General features: G+C 43.3%; 1 protein-coding gene across 3 annotated transcripts in view; it reads right to left on the bottom strand.

Annotated features, from left to right (window-relative positions):
- Positions 1-15,464, bottom strand: part of LOC128369548 (receptor-type tyrosine-protein phosphatase F) — a 181,655-nt gene that overhangs the window by 27,121 nt on the left and 139,070 nt on the right. For all 3 annotated transcript variants that reach the window (XM_053330624.1, XM_053330623.1, XM_053330625.1), the window contains 7 exons: positions 15,048-15,165; positions 14,394-14,966; positions 13,487-13,587; positions 12,589-12,842; positions 10,750-10,828; positions 9,335-9,559; positions 2,631-2,785 (listed from right to left, as the gene is read on the bottom strand). In XM_053330624.1, coding sequence (XP_053186599.1) covers positions 2,631-2,785; positions 9,335-9,559; positions 10,750-10,828; positions 12,589-12,842; positions 13,487-13,587; positions 14,394-14,966; positions 15,048-15,165 — 1,505 coding nt within the window. The remainder of the gene's footprint in view (positions 1-2,630; positions 2,786-9,334; positions 9,560-10,749; positions 10,829-12,588; positions 12,843-13,486; positions 13,588-14,393; positions 14,967-15,047; positions 15,166-15,464) is intronic.

Here is a 15,464-nt window from a genome sequence, read left to right as displayed (position 1 = left end):
ACAGCTGCAGACTCACAAGCCTTCTGACTGCAAATGGAAATGGGCGGAAGGCAGCATCAGGGCGCCCTGTGGAAATTTCACATCTCATTGCACTCCATTTGCAAGTGGCAAGCATGGGTTTTAGGCAGGAGCAGGGCCTTCTGTTGAAGCTCGATGTGGTGAGAATACATAAAGCTGGTGGTGCACATACAGCCTTAACACGGTCCACCTCAGCCGCTGGGCCTTGGGCCTCACGGCCACCTGTTATCTTATGCTGCAGGGGCTTAAGCTAATGCTAGCAGCGTGACGGCTAATCTATGACAAGCATCTCTTCCTCTCCTGCCGCGAGCTGAGCCAGGCTGTATCCGGTTTTCCCAGAGATCACTGATGTTGCCGGTGCTGCGGAAGGGGGGGTGGAAGAATTGGGCATCTGTGATCTGTTCTCCACACCCCTCATCTCTCCCTCTGACCCAATCAGATGCCAATCTACATGACACTTTAGTGCTGGGCTAAAGTAAACATGGCAGCAATCTCAATGGGGTTATTCATCTCAGGCTCAAAGTGAGGGTTAAGACGTGTGAGAATGTAAGTACACACACACTGTAAAAGTGTGTGCAGCACAGGGTGTGCTTAATGAGGGTAGAACAGGGCCCTTTGTTGAGACTCCTGCCATGAGGAAGCAGGGAGAGGGGAAAAAAGGCTAAAAGTGGAGGAATGGGTCTCTGTGGAAAATGTCAGCTTAAAAGATGGGAACATTTCTTTTTCAGCAGTTTCCCCGCCTGGCATTTACTTCACAATGGCCCATTCAACAGCAGGTGATGTCTTGGCATATTCAGATGGGGCCAATCTTGAAGGAGCGCGCTGACACTGGCTGGATAATGAAACACGGCACGGAGATAAAGCACAGTAGACAGGACGATCTGAGGGGGAACACTGGCACTAGATGTGGAACATGCACTGGTACATGGGTGTGACCCGGGGGTTCCTTTAACCCCGGTTATCAAAGGCTGCAGAGCCGACTTCTTCTCATGTCTTGTTGGTCTTTCAAACCGAACAAATCAAGATTAGACGAACCAATTTCCTTTCATTTCTGCTTTATAGGAAGAGGTTTTTTTTTTCATGCAATGCCGATTGTAGCTGAGAAGAAGCTGACCCTGCAACCCCAAGGAATTGAAGAATACCACCAATTTCACAACACAAATGAAAGGGACTTGGGTCATGGAAGATGAAGTTGTTGCTGAGGTGACAGTGACAGTACCAACCTTTCCTGTTTGCTGCATTCACAGAAGGCAAAGAAAAAGGGGAAGGGGGATTAATAGGTAATTGTAATCCACATGGACCTAAAATTCCTTTCACTAAAGTTTCCTCTAACTTTGCACTACTTTCAGAAAGGTAAATCAGGTTCTTCCAAAATTTTAAACCACATCATGAAAGCACAGCACAAAATGTTATCTTAACGCTCGCTTGAGACTTTCTGGAATAACCTCATCATTGTTCACTGCTGGTGTTGGTCTTGGCGAATATGCAAGTAGCCAAGCTGTGATTATTCCTTTGCACATTTACTGCCAGTCCACAGTGAAAAGGGCACACAGCCACCTCCTGAAAGTCCCTCCTGTCAATCTGCGTCTACATGGAGAAAGGGCTTCCAGACAGAGGATGTGCTACTCAGCAGTGAGCTCAAGGCCTATTATTAACCAGTCCTGTTCTGAATCTACTGGAGATGGCAGCCACACAGCAGTCTGTAGGCTATGGATGGCTGGGTGGAGAACAGGTATGATTTGAAATAGCACATTGGTAATCATCAGGAGAATACAGGGAGATGTGACTTAATCAGAAAAAAGCCAAGTGAGGTGAGTAATGGCTGGTAGGTAATAGACTGCCATCCAAATTGTATTTTTATATAGTTTAAGACACATTATCATTATCATTATTCTGTCTGCTTAGACCACACAAAATATATTTATTTTTTAATTCTAAAACACAAAGATACTCACCTTACAATGATATAAAAAAAACAAAGAACATTTTTGCTTAATAAATTACCTAACACCAGTTATTATCAAAATAGAGTTTGACAAACTAATCAACTAATTACTATAACACTAGATTTACCATTAGCCTTTTATCAGTACCTCCCCATCACTTTCTGGCCTGTGTGTATCCACGGTATGTTGCATAGGGATAGCTGAAGAGATATTCACTCTGCTTTTAGTTAAGCCCTCTTTTGCAGTCTCCTGTTTCTTATTTGAAATGACCAATAGTGTTAGCTAAAACGGGTTTCTCATTCCTAACTAAGGGTTTTTGACAGCTAAGCTGTGCTTTTCATTAAGGAGGCAACGTCAGCTGCCATTTCAACTGACTCTTCACATGGTATTGTTACAAATGGCCAACTGAGCTAAAATCTTTTGGGGAGAAATGAGGATTTTCAAAAAGACATATCACTCCGCCATTGGTTCTTGTTACACTGTGTATTATGGTAAGGGAAATTGGATGTTACAGTTTGGTGTGTGAGCAGCCTGGTGCAAGTGGCAGAGGGGGGCATACCTCATTACCAACTCTGATGCAACCAAAAGAAACCCACAATCACAAGTGTCACTGCAGTTCAATCTCAAACAAAGAGAGGAATGATACGCAGAAGCACAGCAACTTACTTCTTAAAGAGCAGGATGGCGATGACGATGATGATGATGAGGACCACAGCCAACACTGGGCCCATGACCCACAACATTTCGGGTTGCTCCATCCCCTGAGACATACGTGTGGTGACCTGGATGAGGTCTGAGTAGGGACTTGCTGAAAATGTCATCTGTAAGAGAAAAGAAGAGCGAAAATGCAGGTGCATAAGACTCATTGTAAGCTATGCATGTTTTTGTTCTGATGCTAAGATGATGTGCCTAAAAATGTGATACAATGAGAGACAAGCTAATTGACAGCCCCAGATATTCTTAAATAAAAGAGAAAAACAGCAAACAGACATTTATTATACAGTATTTTCTGTAGTTGGAAACAATGCAATACTAAAATATATATTGAAAAAATAAAAAATAAATATTTATATATATATATATATATATATATATATAAATATCTATGAGTCTACCTTAATGAGGAAAGGGAAGCGTAAGGAATAAAATATCTGACTGAGTGGATTTCTGAGAACTAATAATAGGCCATGGTTCAAGGATGTAGAACAAGTTATAAAGGTATTGACCAAGCTCAAAACACTTTTCCAAAACTTAATCACCACATCAGCTAATGAAGTTGTGACCATGTTTCCATGGTTTCAGAGGTGCCTATGACAGCTGAGGGGTGTGAGACAGGAGAGTGAGAAAGACAGAAACAGAGTAGAGGGGAGAGGCAGGGATGAGTGTGAATGTCCCTTGGCTGCTGAGATAAATGGGGGCACAGGAGAGGACTCATCTCTTCTTCATTAGTGTTCACACCGTGACGGAAGAGGGGGAGGAGGTGACGGTGAGGGTGCGTTTCCACCTTGGTTGTAAATGAGACATCTCCCCGCTCCTTCGTCTTCAAATGACGGCAAGGGGTGGTGTGCGGTGGGGTGTGGGGTGCATGAGGTGACGCAGTATCGTGTTTAAAAAAAAGTGTCTGAAAGAAGAGGGAGTCCAACTGCGGAAGAGCAAGGAGACAGATGAGTAGGAGAAATAGGGAGGTGTGAGGCATCTGTCATTAGAGCCCAGCGTGCCTCCTATTGAACAATGATGGGAGATGCAGGTTGGGGAAGGGGAGGCGGGTGTGCGGAGGGGCATGGGTGACAGATCGCAGCCCTCGAAGGGAATTGGGCTCCCAGCATGCAGCGGGAGTGGCGGGGCGGCAGGCAGCAGTAATCCGGATCATTAGCCGCACAGCAGCCTGCTCTTCGGCACACAGGCAGATATTAATTGGAAAGATAAGCTGAGATGAGCTCAAAGAGTCCTGCGCTCTGTCACATAGTTCTGTTATCTCTCGCACACTTGGGTAACTGGCGGAAACATTTACAGTACGGGTGTGTGAGTGTTACAGGATGTCGCAATCATGTACGTGCATCCCAGCATGCTCTCATATTAGGAGCAGACACAAGATAAGAAAAAGATTCATATTTTCAGGAGCGGTTTTAAGTAGCAATGTTTTTCATTTGTCTTTGTCTCTTGCACACACAGATTCACATACCAGGCGCATTAGACCAGTTCTTTTCCATTCTGTGTTCTATCAGGAGGAACCTATTATCTAAGAACAAAGACAAAACACACTGTAGTGGGACACTGCTGATGTGATGACACCACAAGGCTTCCTGTTCCTCCGGGAGGGCCCAAAAAGGTCTGTAGGATCTGGCCCTGCAGGGAATCCTGGGAAAAAAACTTTTTTTTCCTGCTCTGGTGTAACAAATGACTGCAGCTGTGCTTTTAGAGAAGGATAAGGGAGGAAAGAGCGAGAGGAGAAGAGCGGGCCGAACAAAAAGAGAGGGCTTTTTGTCTGTTGGTCACGGCGAAGTACTGGGATCATCCATTTGAACGGCCCTAATATCTGATAAAAGCTCAGTCACGCAGCTCCTAATGCCCCGGCCCTCGCAGAGCGCTATCACAATGGAGCGGTGGGGCTGTGAAGGAATGTATGAGCTTGAGACTGAGCAAGTCAAAGACACTGAGAATCATAGAATATATGTGAATGTGTATCTCTTACCACTGTTTATGAGCACAGTGAGCACAGGATACCTGAATTTATTAAGCAGATCTTCAATGTTTTAACCACCCGGAGTCTTTTTAGAAGCAAACAGCAACACGCAAAAAACTGACGCTTCCCATTTTTAACCACTGCTCACTGGACACAATGGAGGACACAATGGAGGACACGGAGGCAATGGTGCTGTATGTGGCTTTTTGTCACACACAAAGCAAAAGAAGAGAGCCAAATTGCCTGTATTTACAAAATGCCAGGTTTGATTCTTGTGTGGGACGGCTCATGACTCTTCCAGTGACGACTCCTCTGACCAATCAGTGGCCAGCAGTCTGTTGACGTCACATTTAGTATCGGCTCAGCTCGCTTGGAACCTCGGCAGAGCAGGTACTAAAGAAGTACCAGGTACCAGTTACTATCCCTAGTGGAAACGCAAAAAACCCTGAGTCGAGTCGAGTAGTGTAGTACAGTAGTGGTGAGCCTTTACTGATAAAATGACCTATGGCATTATGGGCCTGCTTTCATATACCTGAATCTCCCATTTAACCTCATCACAACCATACCTCCAATATTTGGAGATTGTAAAAACTTAGTAGGGTACACCTGTTATTTCAATTTTTCAGATACAAATTCAATCATTTTTGATTACATTTGTATAATCCATCATTTAATGCTCCTCTGATCTAATTTTCTGTGCATGCTGACACGTTTTGAGCTTGAATAACACTGAAAATCAAACCATAAGTGTCTTCTCAGTCAATAAAAGGCGATTACAGATCTCAGCTGAACATATGGTTTTAGTTATTTATAAATTAAGTTGCTCAAAAATGTTGACAGCTTAACCTAAATAAATTTGATATGGAAATCAGATTCAGAAAGAAGATTAGATAATGGATTCAGATTTGATCAAATTCTATTATACTCCATCTGTAGTGAGAAGAGACACAGGAGATACATAATGACTGGATGTTTGTTAACAGATTATTTTTTGCTGTACTGTAAATACTGTATATATAACAGTAAGCATTGTGAATGAATAAATGTAAAAAGTGTGATGGTATATGTGTGTATCTGTCAGTGAGTGTCCTTGAGTTTAAAGACTATAAACAAATGTGTGTAGGAGCGTGTGTGCGAGCATACGTGGAACATCAGTTTTTCTGAGCCTTTTCTCAAGCTCCTCTGAGCCTCCAAGAGTGTGTGTGTTTGTCTAGGTTGCAGCCGCTGAGTATGTGTGTGTGTGATTGTAAGTGTTTGTCTGAGACAGAGTAAGAGAACAAGAGCGAGAGAGTGGGTGATGAGAGATTGCAGAGGGCAAGGAGACAGACTGAGGCAGAGGTGTTATGGTAGTAGCAGTATATCGAGCCTGCTATCTGGCCTGTGGGCTTCACAACTTTCCCAGTCAACCGATGCTGCACCATCCCCTGAGCTCACAATTCGCTACGTGCGGTACAGGCACATGTGTTTCAACTCAACATTGACCCCGCTAGCTCCTCGTCTCTCCAAAAGGGGCTTAAATAAGCCGCAGGGGTGTTTGCCAGACAAACAAACAAACATGCAAAGACACCCATCATTTATCTGCCGCTCTCTCTGTCTCCCCAGGGAGACTGAGGAGCCCACACTCATTGTTGCACGGCACAGGGAAAGACAGAGGGAGGTAGATGGAAGGCAAGAGAAAGTTGTATGGAGAGTGAGAGGGAGAGAGGATGGTATGCGTGAGTATGTCTTTATCTATTAGAAACAGAAATGTGTCTGCAGGGTCTAGCCTACCCTGTATGATGACCCTTCTTCTTTGCACTAAAGTTCTCCCTTCATACTTTTTTCCCTTGCTTACACTCCATTTTTCTCCTCACATGGCCTCTTTCCCATTCAGAAACAGAAACTGCACTTTTACCTCTCTGGCTGTCTGAATACAGAGCATCCAGATATCTGGAGGCATTGCTAGAGGGAGGCGCCTCTAGGAACGGAGGTGATATTGCACAGCTGAACAGAGGATCCCACTGATGTTGCCTCAATTTCCACCACCCTTGGTGAAAAGTTTGGCTTGATTATACCCTCATACTGTCTGTGAGAAAAAAAAATATCTTGTTTTCATAATTCTTTCTTGATATTGTTTGTCAAAGCCTTTTTGCAGTACATTTAAAAAAAAGCCAGTCTTCCATGTTAAGGGTGTTTTGAGCCCAAAGCACAGACAAAATTAGTGCTAAAAAGCCAATTCTTGTTGAGAGCGAGCAGAATATAAATGCCTGGATAGTATTGCAAACAGAAAACTGTGGTAAACACATTTGAACATCCTCCATTTGGGTTTCACTCTACACTGCAAGCTCACCTCGCCCTTATCAAAAGAAAGCCACACATTAGCACAATCTCCTCCTCTTCCACTGGTTCACTTTCTCTCATCCCAGCTTCACAGGTTGGACAGGACACAAGACAAAAATGTTGCGTCCCTCTTTTCCTCTCCCCAACTCCTCGCACATCACACAATATTTCATGCTACCTCCCTCTCTCACTCTCTTCTCGCATTAAATGATACTGTTTATACACACCCAGCATCTATCATCCCATTTCACACTTCCCCCGGCTTGTTTATCTGCCTTGGGGTGCTGGGGAGACATGAAGGCACACTCCCTTCTTCTTCTCTCTCTCATCCCCCTTTGCCTTCCTTCCTTCTCTTCTTCCCTCCAACCACTGCTGGCTGCTTGTGGCCATTGATATACGAGGACTTATTAAACCCTGGCGGTCCTGTTTGATCTACGCTGGGGGAGTTTGGGTGGTGGCGGGGAAGTGTAGTAAAGACACAAGTCATTTACTCCAGCACTTGCTGTCTTATTCTCCTGGGTCTGGTGAAGATCCTGCTCGAGGCAGCTTCCGCTAACTGCTCGGTCTCACTGCACACTTTTACCTTCTGCATCCGTTTGTGTTTGGTAATAAATGTTTGCCAGTGTCGCGTAGGGGTTGACAAAAACAAATACTGTTGTGGTATCAGAGTTTTCCAAAGAGTGCGGTTTGGGGATCAATGACAGCCTGCCTGTAGTCACCACCTCAGAATTCAGTATGTTTTTAACGCAAAGAAGAAACCAGTTTTTTCAGAGGAATCTAGGAAATCGAGGTGTTTACATGCACTGTAGTGGTCTTATTAGTAAATACTGTACTTATTATATGCACCAGGTCAGTTACTAGATTCCTTTCCCTTCCTCTACTATATTATTATTTTTGAACCAAGGAAGGCATAGTTTAAGTGAATTTGTGACACTGTGAATGCTACAGCCTGAGGAGGATTTTTTGCCAGTACATTTGGACTGATGGTTCAGTGAGAGGACAGGCTCTGTAGTAAGAAACCATTTCTTCCATTTTTAGTGATATTTTTTAAATAGTCTACTGTTCAGCTCTGGAAATCTATTCATTTATAGACTATTTTTTACCCTAGTTAAAGGAATCTAGAAAGCTTGTTTGCACAAAGTCAGAAATAAAAAATGGTGAGTGCAGAGACCCGCCAATAACTTTGTTACTTCAGTGCAGGCAAACGCCTGTGAGTGAAGCCTGATTAATCTGAATGATGAGAACTTTAAAGATGGGAGGGTGCTACATAGTTTAAGGAGGGGAAGTACACAGAACAAGACAAATCTTGAGTACGACTAATCCAACCTAGTGTGTCTGGCAGGTGCAGGGAGAGTGTTGTGCAGTGATGGGGTTTAAGCATCTCCTTTGAAGTCAAGTGTATCTTGGCTGCCCAATACATTCTCTTTCGCACCTCCCTCCTCTTCTCAGAGCGAAGGAGTGGGGGATTACTGGGGGAGGGTGGGCTTTAGGGACATTTAAAGCAGCATTTCAAGGGAATCAGGCCTGCTTTAGACTCCCTAGGCCCTGTGACCAGGCACTCGTCTCCCTCTTAACTCCAGCCGCACTAATCAATCTCCTCAGCTCTCTTCACAGTAGAGAAAGATGGGGAGAGGGAGAGAGACACAGCAAAGCAGAGAGTGAGTGGAAGAAAAAAAAGCTGAGAAGAGAGAGGGAAGAGAAAGAAATAGGTGAAAAGTCTGCGATTTGGATTTGGACATGAAGCACTCGTTCTCTCTCCCTCTGTGGTCGCCGTGGGCCCAGCTACTGAATATTCATGTCCCGGGTAGTGGTGGATCCCAGAGCAATCGCAGACTCTCATTCTTCCTGCAGTGAAGTTTACTCCAGACCATCCAAAGAGCTGGGCCTCCGTGTTAGTGATGTTTGACGAGTGCATGGGGCCTCCACTTAGAAAGCCAAGAGTCTTGTATAAGCATTGTAAAGGGATCTGGGCTGGGCCCTGCTGGCTGGTGAAATGGCAACACTGGATCTCTGATGTCATTGTCAACTGATAAGGGACTTATCAGGACAAGCTGCAATGACTTTTAGAGGTAGCCGTATTAAAGGGTAAGTGGCAGTAAAAACAACAACAATTTGGCTTGCTGCTGCCATTTTTGAAACGCTTGAGGGGCAGAGTGAGCCTGGGGTCGGTTAATAAACTTAAATAGTCAGAAGAAAGAAAATGTGACATACAAATACATACCTAGCTCATACAATTCAGTTTTAACACAAATCGGTTTGTTGGTTTGTGTCATAAATGTATCACTTGAGCATAATTCTCTGTCCTTAATCAGTTAATTGAAATTTTACTTAATGTGTGTGTGTGTGTGTGTGTGTGTATTTCTCTTACATAATTAGCAGTGCCGTCTGTCCCTTCATATCTGAGTACGGCCAGGACAAAACAGAGATACTCTTGCTGACTGGTCAGGGGCTTGTTGTAGAAGCCATTGTACGTCTTCTCATCGCCAAGGATGAAAGTGGTCGGCAGTGAAGCCAACTTGGCGGCAATGTAAGGCTTGGAGGTGTCAAGGTGACGTCGACGCCTCAGGACAGGGCCTTCACTTGACTTTAACAGCTGTGGAAAACACGGAGGGCAAAGGTTAAGGTCAAGTTTAGCAACACAGTAGAAAAGTAAATGTTGCAAAAGAGACTCAATTTACTGCATCATACTGTCACATCGAAGTCAAAGCCAACAATAAATGGGACTTGGGAAATTAAAAAAAGTGAATTAATTTATATGCAATCGAGCAACTGGATGCCTCAACTTCTAAAAGTCTAAACAAACAAACAAACAAACTATGCATACGCACTGTATGTCCAGGTCTGGTTATTAACATACCTCCAAATAAGAGATAATGATTCCACACAGCCAAAATGCCCTTTGCTCTGTGATATAACTTTGCAAACAATGCAGCCAAGTTACGAAGTGAGCAATTAGCGCTTACTCCAGCACACAATCTCAGCATGACTGCCAGCCTGGTTAATAAATGAGCAGGAGCATACAGCACTGCGGCATTGTTTTCAGCAGCATTTTGTTTTCTGTCAGTGATGTCTCATGTGCTGCTCTAGATGTAGCTTTATTAAATCATTATGTCGGAGGGAGGAGACAATGGCCTGCTCAGTGTTTAATGACTCAAGGAGTCCCATCTCTTTCTCTCTCTTGGTCTCTTCTGTTATTTCTACAGGGAGCTTGAACAATAGCGATCCAAACCAGCGAGCTTCGCAGTTTACTTAAAAATGATGCTATTAATATTCAGGCATGTCATTTAGCTTAAATTCCCCAGTGGACAAGGAAGACCTTTATTCAACAGAATAATAAAACAGTCATAAATCTTTATCCTCATTTGAATACTTTATGTGAAACTTTGTTTAGAGTTGCCAAACTCTGAGATTTAACACTATAAAGAAAAATATGTAGGTTGAACAGTAATTTCTGACTACTATTTTTTAAAGAAAATATAAGGTTTACTTGCTTAACATCTACATCAATAGTTACAGTTATAAGATTATGCTCTGTTCATTCAAAGTGTTGGATTTGGCAGATGGGAACTGTCTGCAGACTTGACATCCATTCAAGATACTCCCTACCTGCAAGAGTGAGTCATTGTTTCTGAAATCTCTCTGCCCTGCAAATCACCCCCCCGAACCCAGGAGGGTAGTGCTAATTAGCTACAACCAGTGACGTCCTACACAGTTGGAACAGTACAGGCTCTTGATGACCTTTGACCTGGCACATTAGCCAATCAACCACCGGCTGGCACTCACCTCATCCAGGTCCATCTCGTCTGGATTCTTCCACCGGCGCGTTGATTGGGACACCGGCACCACCACGATGTAGTACCACCTGCCAGGAAAAATAAAGCCTGTGTTAAGACCAAGTGACTGAAACAGATACACGCTGAGATCAAAGCAGGCCAAGCACATTGATAACACAGTCAAAACATTTAGAAAGACATACTTTCACTGTGAGGCTTGCTGGGCTGAATTCAAAACTTGAGTGCTACACAAGCAGGTCCAACCAAGGTCGAACACCAGCAGATTGGCACTGCATTCTCCAATTAATGGATAATCACTGAGAACATCTGCCATGTAGACTGAAACAAACACTGTCCCAGTGAGAGTAGCCTTCAGCTAATAGAGATCCCCACAGGATTCCTTAGGTTAATAAGACCAGCTATGTGACTACTTATGTGTGTGTTCTTTTACTGCTGTCGTTATATATATATATATATATATATGAAAAGACATTAAAAAGACATTTAGGAGTTTGGGGTGAAACTAAGGAGTTTGATAATGAACACACTTGTGAGTACACAATGTACAAACAACTGTGTCTGTCTTTATTTATGTGGCTCTTTCTTCTGTCGCTCTCATTTTCTCCCCCAGTCTGTCTTCTTTCAGCTCAAAGTTTTTCCTCCACTGCAGCATTCAACCACTTGTAAAATCAGCTGCTGCTGACAGTGAAAGCAGCTGCTTCTCTCCCCTTCTCTCCAGGCCTTGACTATGTGATTCAACAGTCAGTCAAGTCTCAGAGTTGGAGAAGACATGTATAACAAGACCCCCCCCCCCCCCCCCCCCCTCACCCACCCACCCCTGCACACACTCTTTCACTTCCCCATCCCCAATCACCTGCACTCTTTGCCTGTCAATCTGTGCTGGAGCTTGGCCAGCCCTGACAGCCCTGTAATCTTTTTACCAATCAACCCTGTGCACTCCCCCTACTCAGATGTGTCTGTACATGTGTGTGTGTGTGTGTGTGTGTGTGTGTGTGTGTGTGTGTGTGTGTGTGTGTGTGTGTGAACCTGAAGGAAAGACTTTATTCATCAGGGTCAGGCACAATTTTGCTCTGAACAATTTGAGCCAAAAGATAATATAGCTCGACCAGATGTTAAAAGTCTCAATTATCATCAGCCGCTGTGTCAAAAGTTGGCTAAGACCAAAAGCTGCCGTTTTAAGTTTTAAAATAGGTTTAGTATTGATCAGATACAGGCATGCCACTTGTGCTTCTGTTGCTATTAGACATGTCCAGTTCTCTGAGCTGCAGTTGAATTTGCTCCCAAAGGTAAAAGGTTTCTGACTGCTGTATAGGGGCAAGTGCTGCAAACAAGCCCCAAAATGCATACATTTCAAGTATAAATTACTCTGTTTTACTCTTAATTTACTTAGTATTGCTTTAAATATTCATGTAGTAATTCATTTGATCTTTCCATAAAAAGATATGTAAATGTACTCATTATTCCTGTCAGTGATCAAATAATTCAGTCATTTGTCTAACTTGTAAGTTTCCATGTTCTTAATGTCACAGTGTGTTTTTTGATAAATAAATAAAATCCAATAAAGTCCTATACTATGTGGTGATATATATATAGGTAATATATACCCTAATACATCTCTAGATGGCTAGTCTGAAAGGGCTACACAAGACACTTTGCTAATCCTGGATGGAAAGCTTGGTCATTGCAGTAGTTGAGAAAGAAATACAAATGAGGATGCATTATTGCCAGTGCAGAAAACAGAGTTAAAAACAATAATCATATATTGGAAGATTCATGCCTAGAATCAGAGCTAGTCTTTGTGTTAAGTTCAATGTGTGTCCGTACTGACCTCACACGTGTGGTGGTCTGGACCTTTGGCAAGTTGATGGTCATTTTACCACCTTGAGCCTGATGTGTGGTGTAAATGGGCCTGGTCTGGATCAGGTCTGGGGCAGTTCGGATGGACACCTGCTGCTGCAGACCTCCTGCTATGTTACCCCTGCTTGTCAGCACAAAAGAGTAGTCTGTGTCTGGCTGCAGCTGTGTGATCAGCTTCCTCTTCAGGTTTCCTTGCACCTCCACGCTTTGCTGGTTATACAAGATCTGCAGGCACACAAGGGAAAACCTGCAGTTTCAGTTCAAGTTCCATAAACAAAATTGTTTATCCTTCAAACAAATGCATTATTTTCTCATCTCACTGTCTCACACTCAAGAGCACACACATGGATCCAGAAGTATGGTCCTATGGGAGGCACCCATCTCATCTGACACCTCACCCATCAATCAGTGCATATCACATTGTTTACACTTCAAATTGTCTTTGCCCCATTATAATAGGGTGGGAATTGATATAATATCATTTTGACAGACTATTACACCTCATACATGAGCATGATTCTGGCTTTTCATATATTTTCAGTGCAAAAAGCCAATGCATCACACCCTGGTGAAAGTGTCAAGAGCTAAGAGTGTTGCCCTACATTACAGGTATATTACAATTATACTGAATATACATGAAGAAGCAACAAGGATTTCCAATGGGAACAAAATCCTCTTATCACTGTTACCTTCCTGTTTTGCATTTTTTGGATTAATGGATTGATATTTTACAATCCCTAATAGCAATCAAGATTATCCAGTATAAGAGTTCATACAACCACTGAAAAACTAAATGTTCAAAAGGTTTATTTGACTGAGTAACTGGATGGGACTTTTTTAGGACCTCTTCCTACCTTGCTGGAACTTACCTTGAAAGGCACTACTGGTTTGTAGTTTGGAGGCAAATCCCAGGTGAGGAGGACAGATGTTTTCATGACAGCTTTGACACCGAAGTTTAGGGTGGGAAAATCTAGGGTGGGAAAATCTTTCCATTAACATCTCCAGTAAAACATCTTGTACAACACGGAATGTAATCTCTGTGCGTAATTCAATTTCACACAACTGTACAACAAGTAAACCCTTCAGTAAACAATGTGAACATATTGCACAGTGATACCTTATGACCAAACTTGACAACCCACAGGGGGGTTCAAAGAACATCAACAATCTCATTCACGCTTGTTTACAGATGACATAAAAATAGCCTTCATCTCCCTAAGCCTGTTCTATTTATTATACCACGTTCACAACAAGACGTACACAACATGCCGAGATCTCTGTGATAACCAATAGATGTATACGACAGTGGGAGTGGCACCATGTGTCTTAAAATAGGCATCACGCACAACTGGTTATAAATAAGAAATCATACATTTATAAGATTATAAAATCCATGAGGAGGTACATGCAGGGTATGGTTGAGATTTGTGTGTAATGGGAGGGAGGATGAGGAGGCATGATAATGTGACTGTAGCGTGTAATGAGATTAGTACTCTATAAATCAATAAACACACTGCTGTACTGTACAGAGTGGTAGATGAGAAAGACATGGTACTGATAAAGACAGAAAAACAGCCAGTTATAGAGGGTTCAAAACATAAGCAGGTGATGTAGTGTACATGTATGGTGTGTATAGTGTGTAATGTATCTGTGTAAACCAAAAGGTGCCCTTGTTTACATGTTCGTGTATTAAACCCTGATATTATGTTTTCAAATCAAACACACCTAGTATGTTTTGGTATAAATGTCAGTCATGTGTCCTATCAATTATCCTACCATTTGACATGGTCCTGCTCTGGATGCTGGGGCTGAGGGGTCCCCCACCCTTGCTGGTGAAGGCCTGCACCCGGATGTCGTAAGTGGTGTCAGGATTAAGGCCCTGGATAGTCATGTGCCTGTCAGAAGTGCGGTTGGTGCTGTTCTGTTGACTGTTGATGTCCCTGTACACCACCATGTAGTATTGGATCTTGCCGTTCCTTTCGGGCAGCAGTGGGGGCTCCCATGTAAGCTGGGTGCTGGATTGGGTCAGTCCTGTGACTTGCAGGTTCAAGGGGAAGCCTGAGGGCACATCTTCTGGGGTGTTGATCTCTTTTACGTAGGCCTCACCGATACCTGCTCGGTTACGAGCACTAAGGCGGAAGACGTAGGTGGCGCCTTTATGCAATCCAGTGGCAGTGTAGTGGTCTTCATTCTTCCCCAGCTCACGTGAAATGAAAGTGTCGTCATCAGTACGCTTGTACTGCAGCTGGTAGCCCATCAACTCACCAACCATTTCCTTTGGCGGCTGCCATTGGATCAGCGCTGTGTTGCCCATAGTGGTGCTGATCATCATAGTGGGCTTGCCTGGCACTGAAAAAAGATTGAAGAATAAGTTGTGATGTAATTCTAATATGCAGGATTTATTTCAAACAATCCTGGGCTGACTCTCACCTGCTCCAGTGGTGGTGATGACTTTAGCTTTACTACGTGCTCCATCTCCTTTTGTGGTGTATGCTGCTACAGTAACAGAGTAGGTGGTTTCAGAATGCAGTCCACTAATGATGGCCTCCTGCAAAAATGGAAAAACTGACGTCAGAGGTTAAAAGGACCTAGCAAGTTTGAGTGACCCCTCCTCAGGGCTAAAAAAACCCCAAAGAAAAACAACCCAACCAACCCCTCTCACACAAGCGCCTTTTCCCCTGACAAAAACACACAAAGCCAAAAAAAATCAAAATCAGATTAAACACCCTTCTCCATCCACTTGTAGCATCTTGATCAATTTGCCTATAACAGGAAGCAAAACATTTGAAGCATTTAACAGCAAAAAGTTTTGAAGGCACACATACGGGACCAGGAACTTTTCTTAAT

This window comes from Scomber japonicus, chromosome 12 (genome assembly GCF_027409825.1).
Source record: "Scomber japonicus isolate fScoJap1 chromosome 12, fScoJap1.pri, whole genome shotgun sequence".
In the NCBI taxonomy this organism is placed as follows: domain Eukaryota; kingdom Metazoa; phylum Chordata; class Actinopteri; order Scombriformes; family Scombridae; genus Scomber; species Scomber japonicus.
This window is presented reverse-complemented; position numbering and strand designations above follow the sequence as displayed.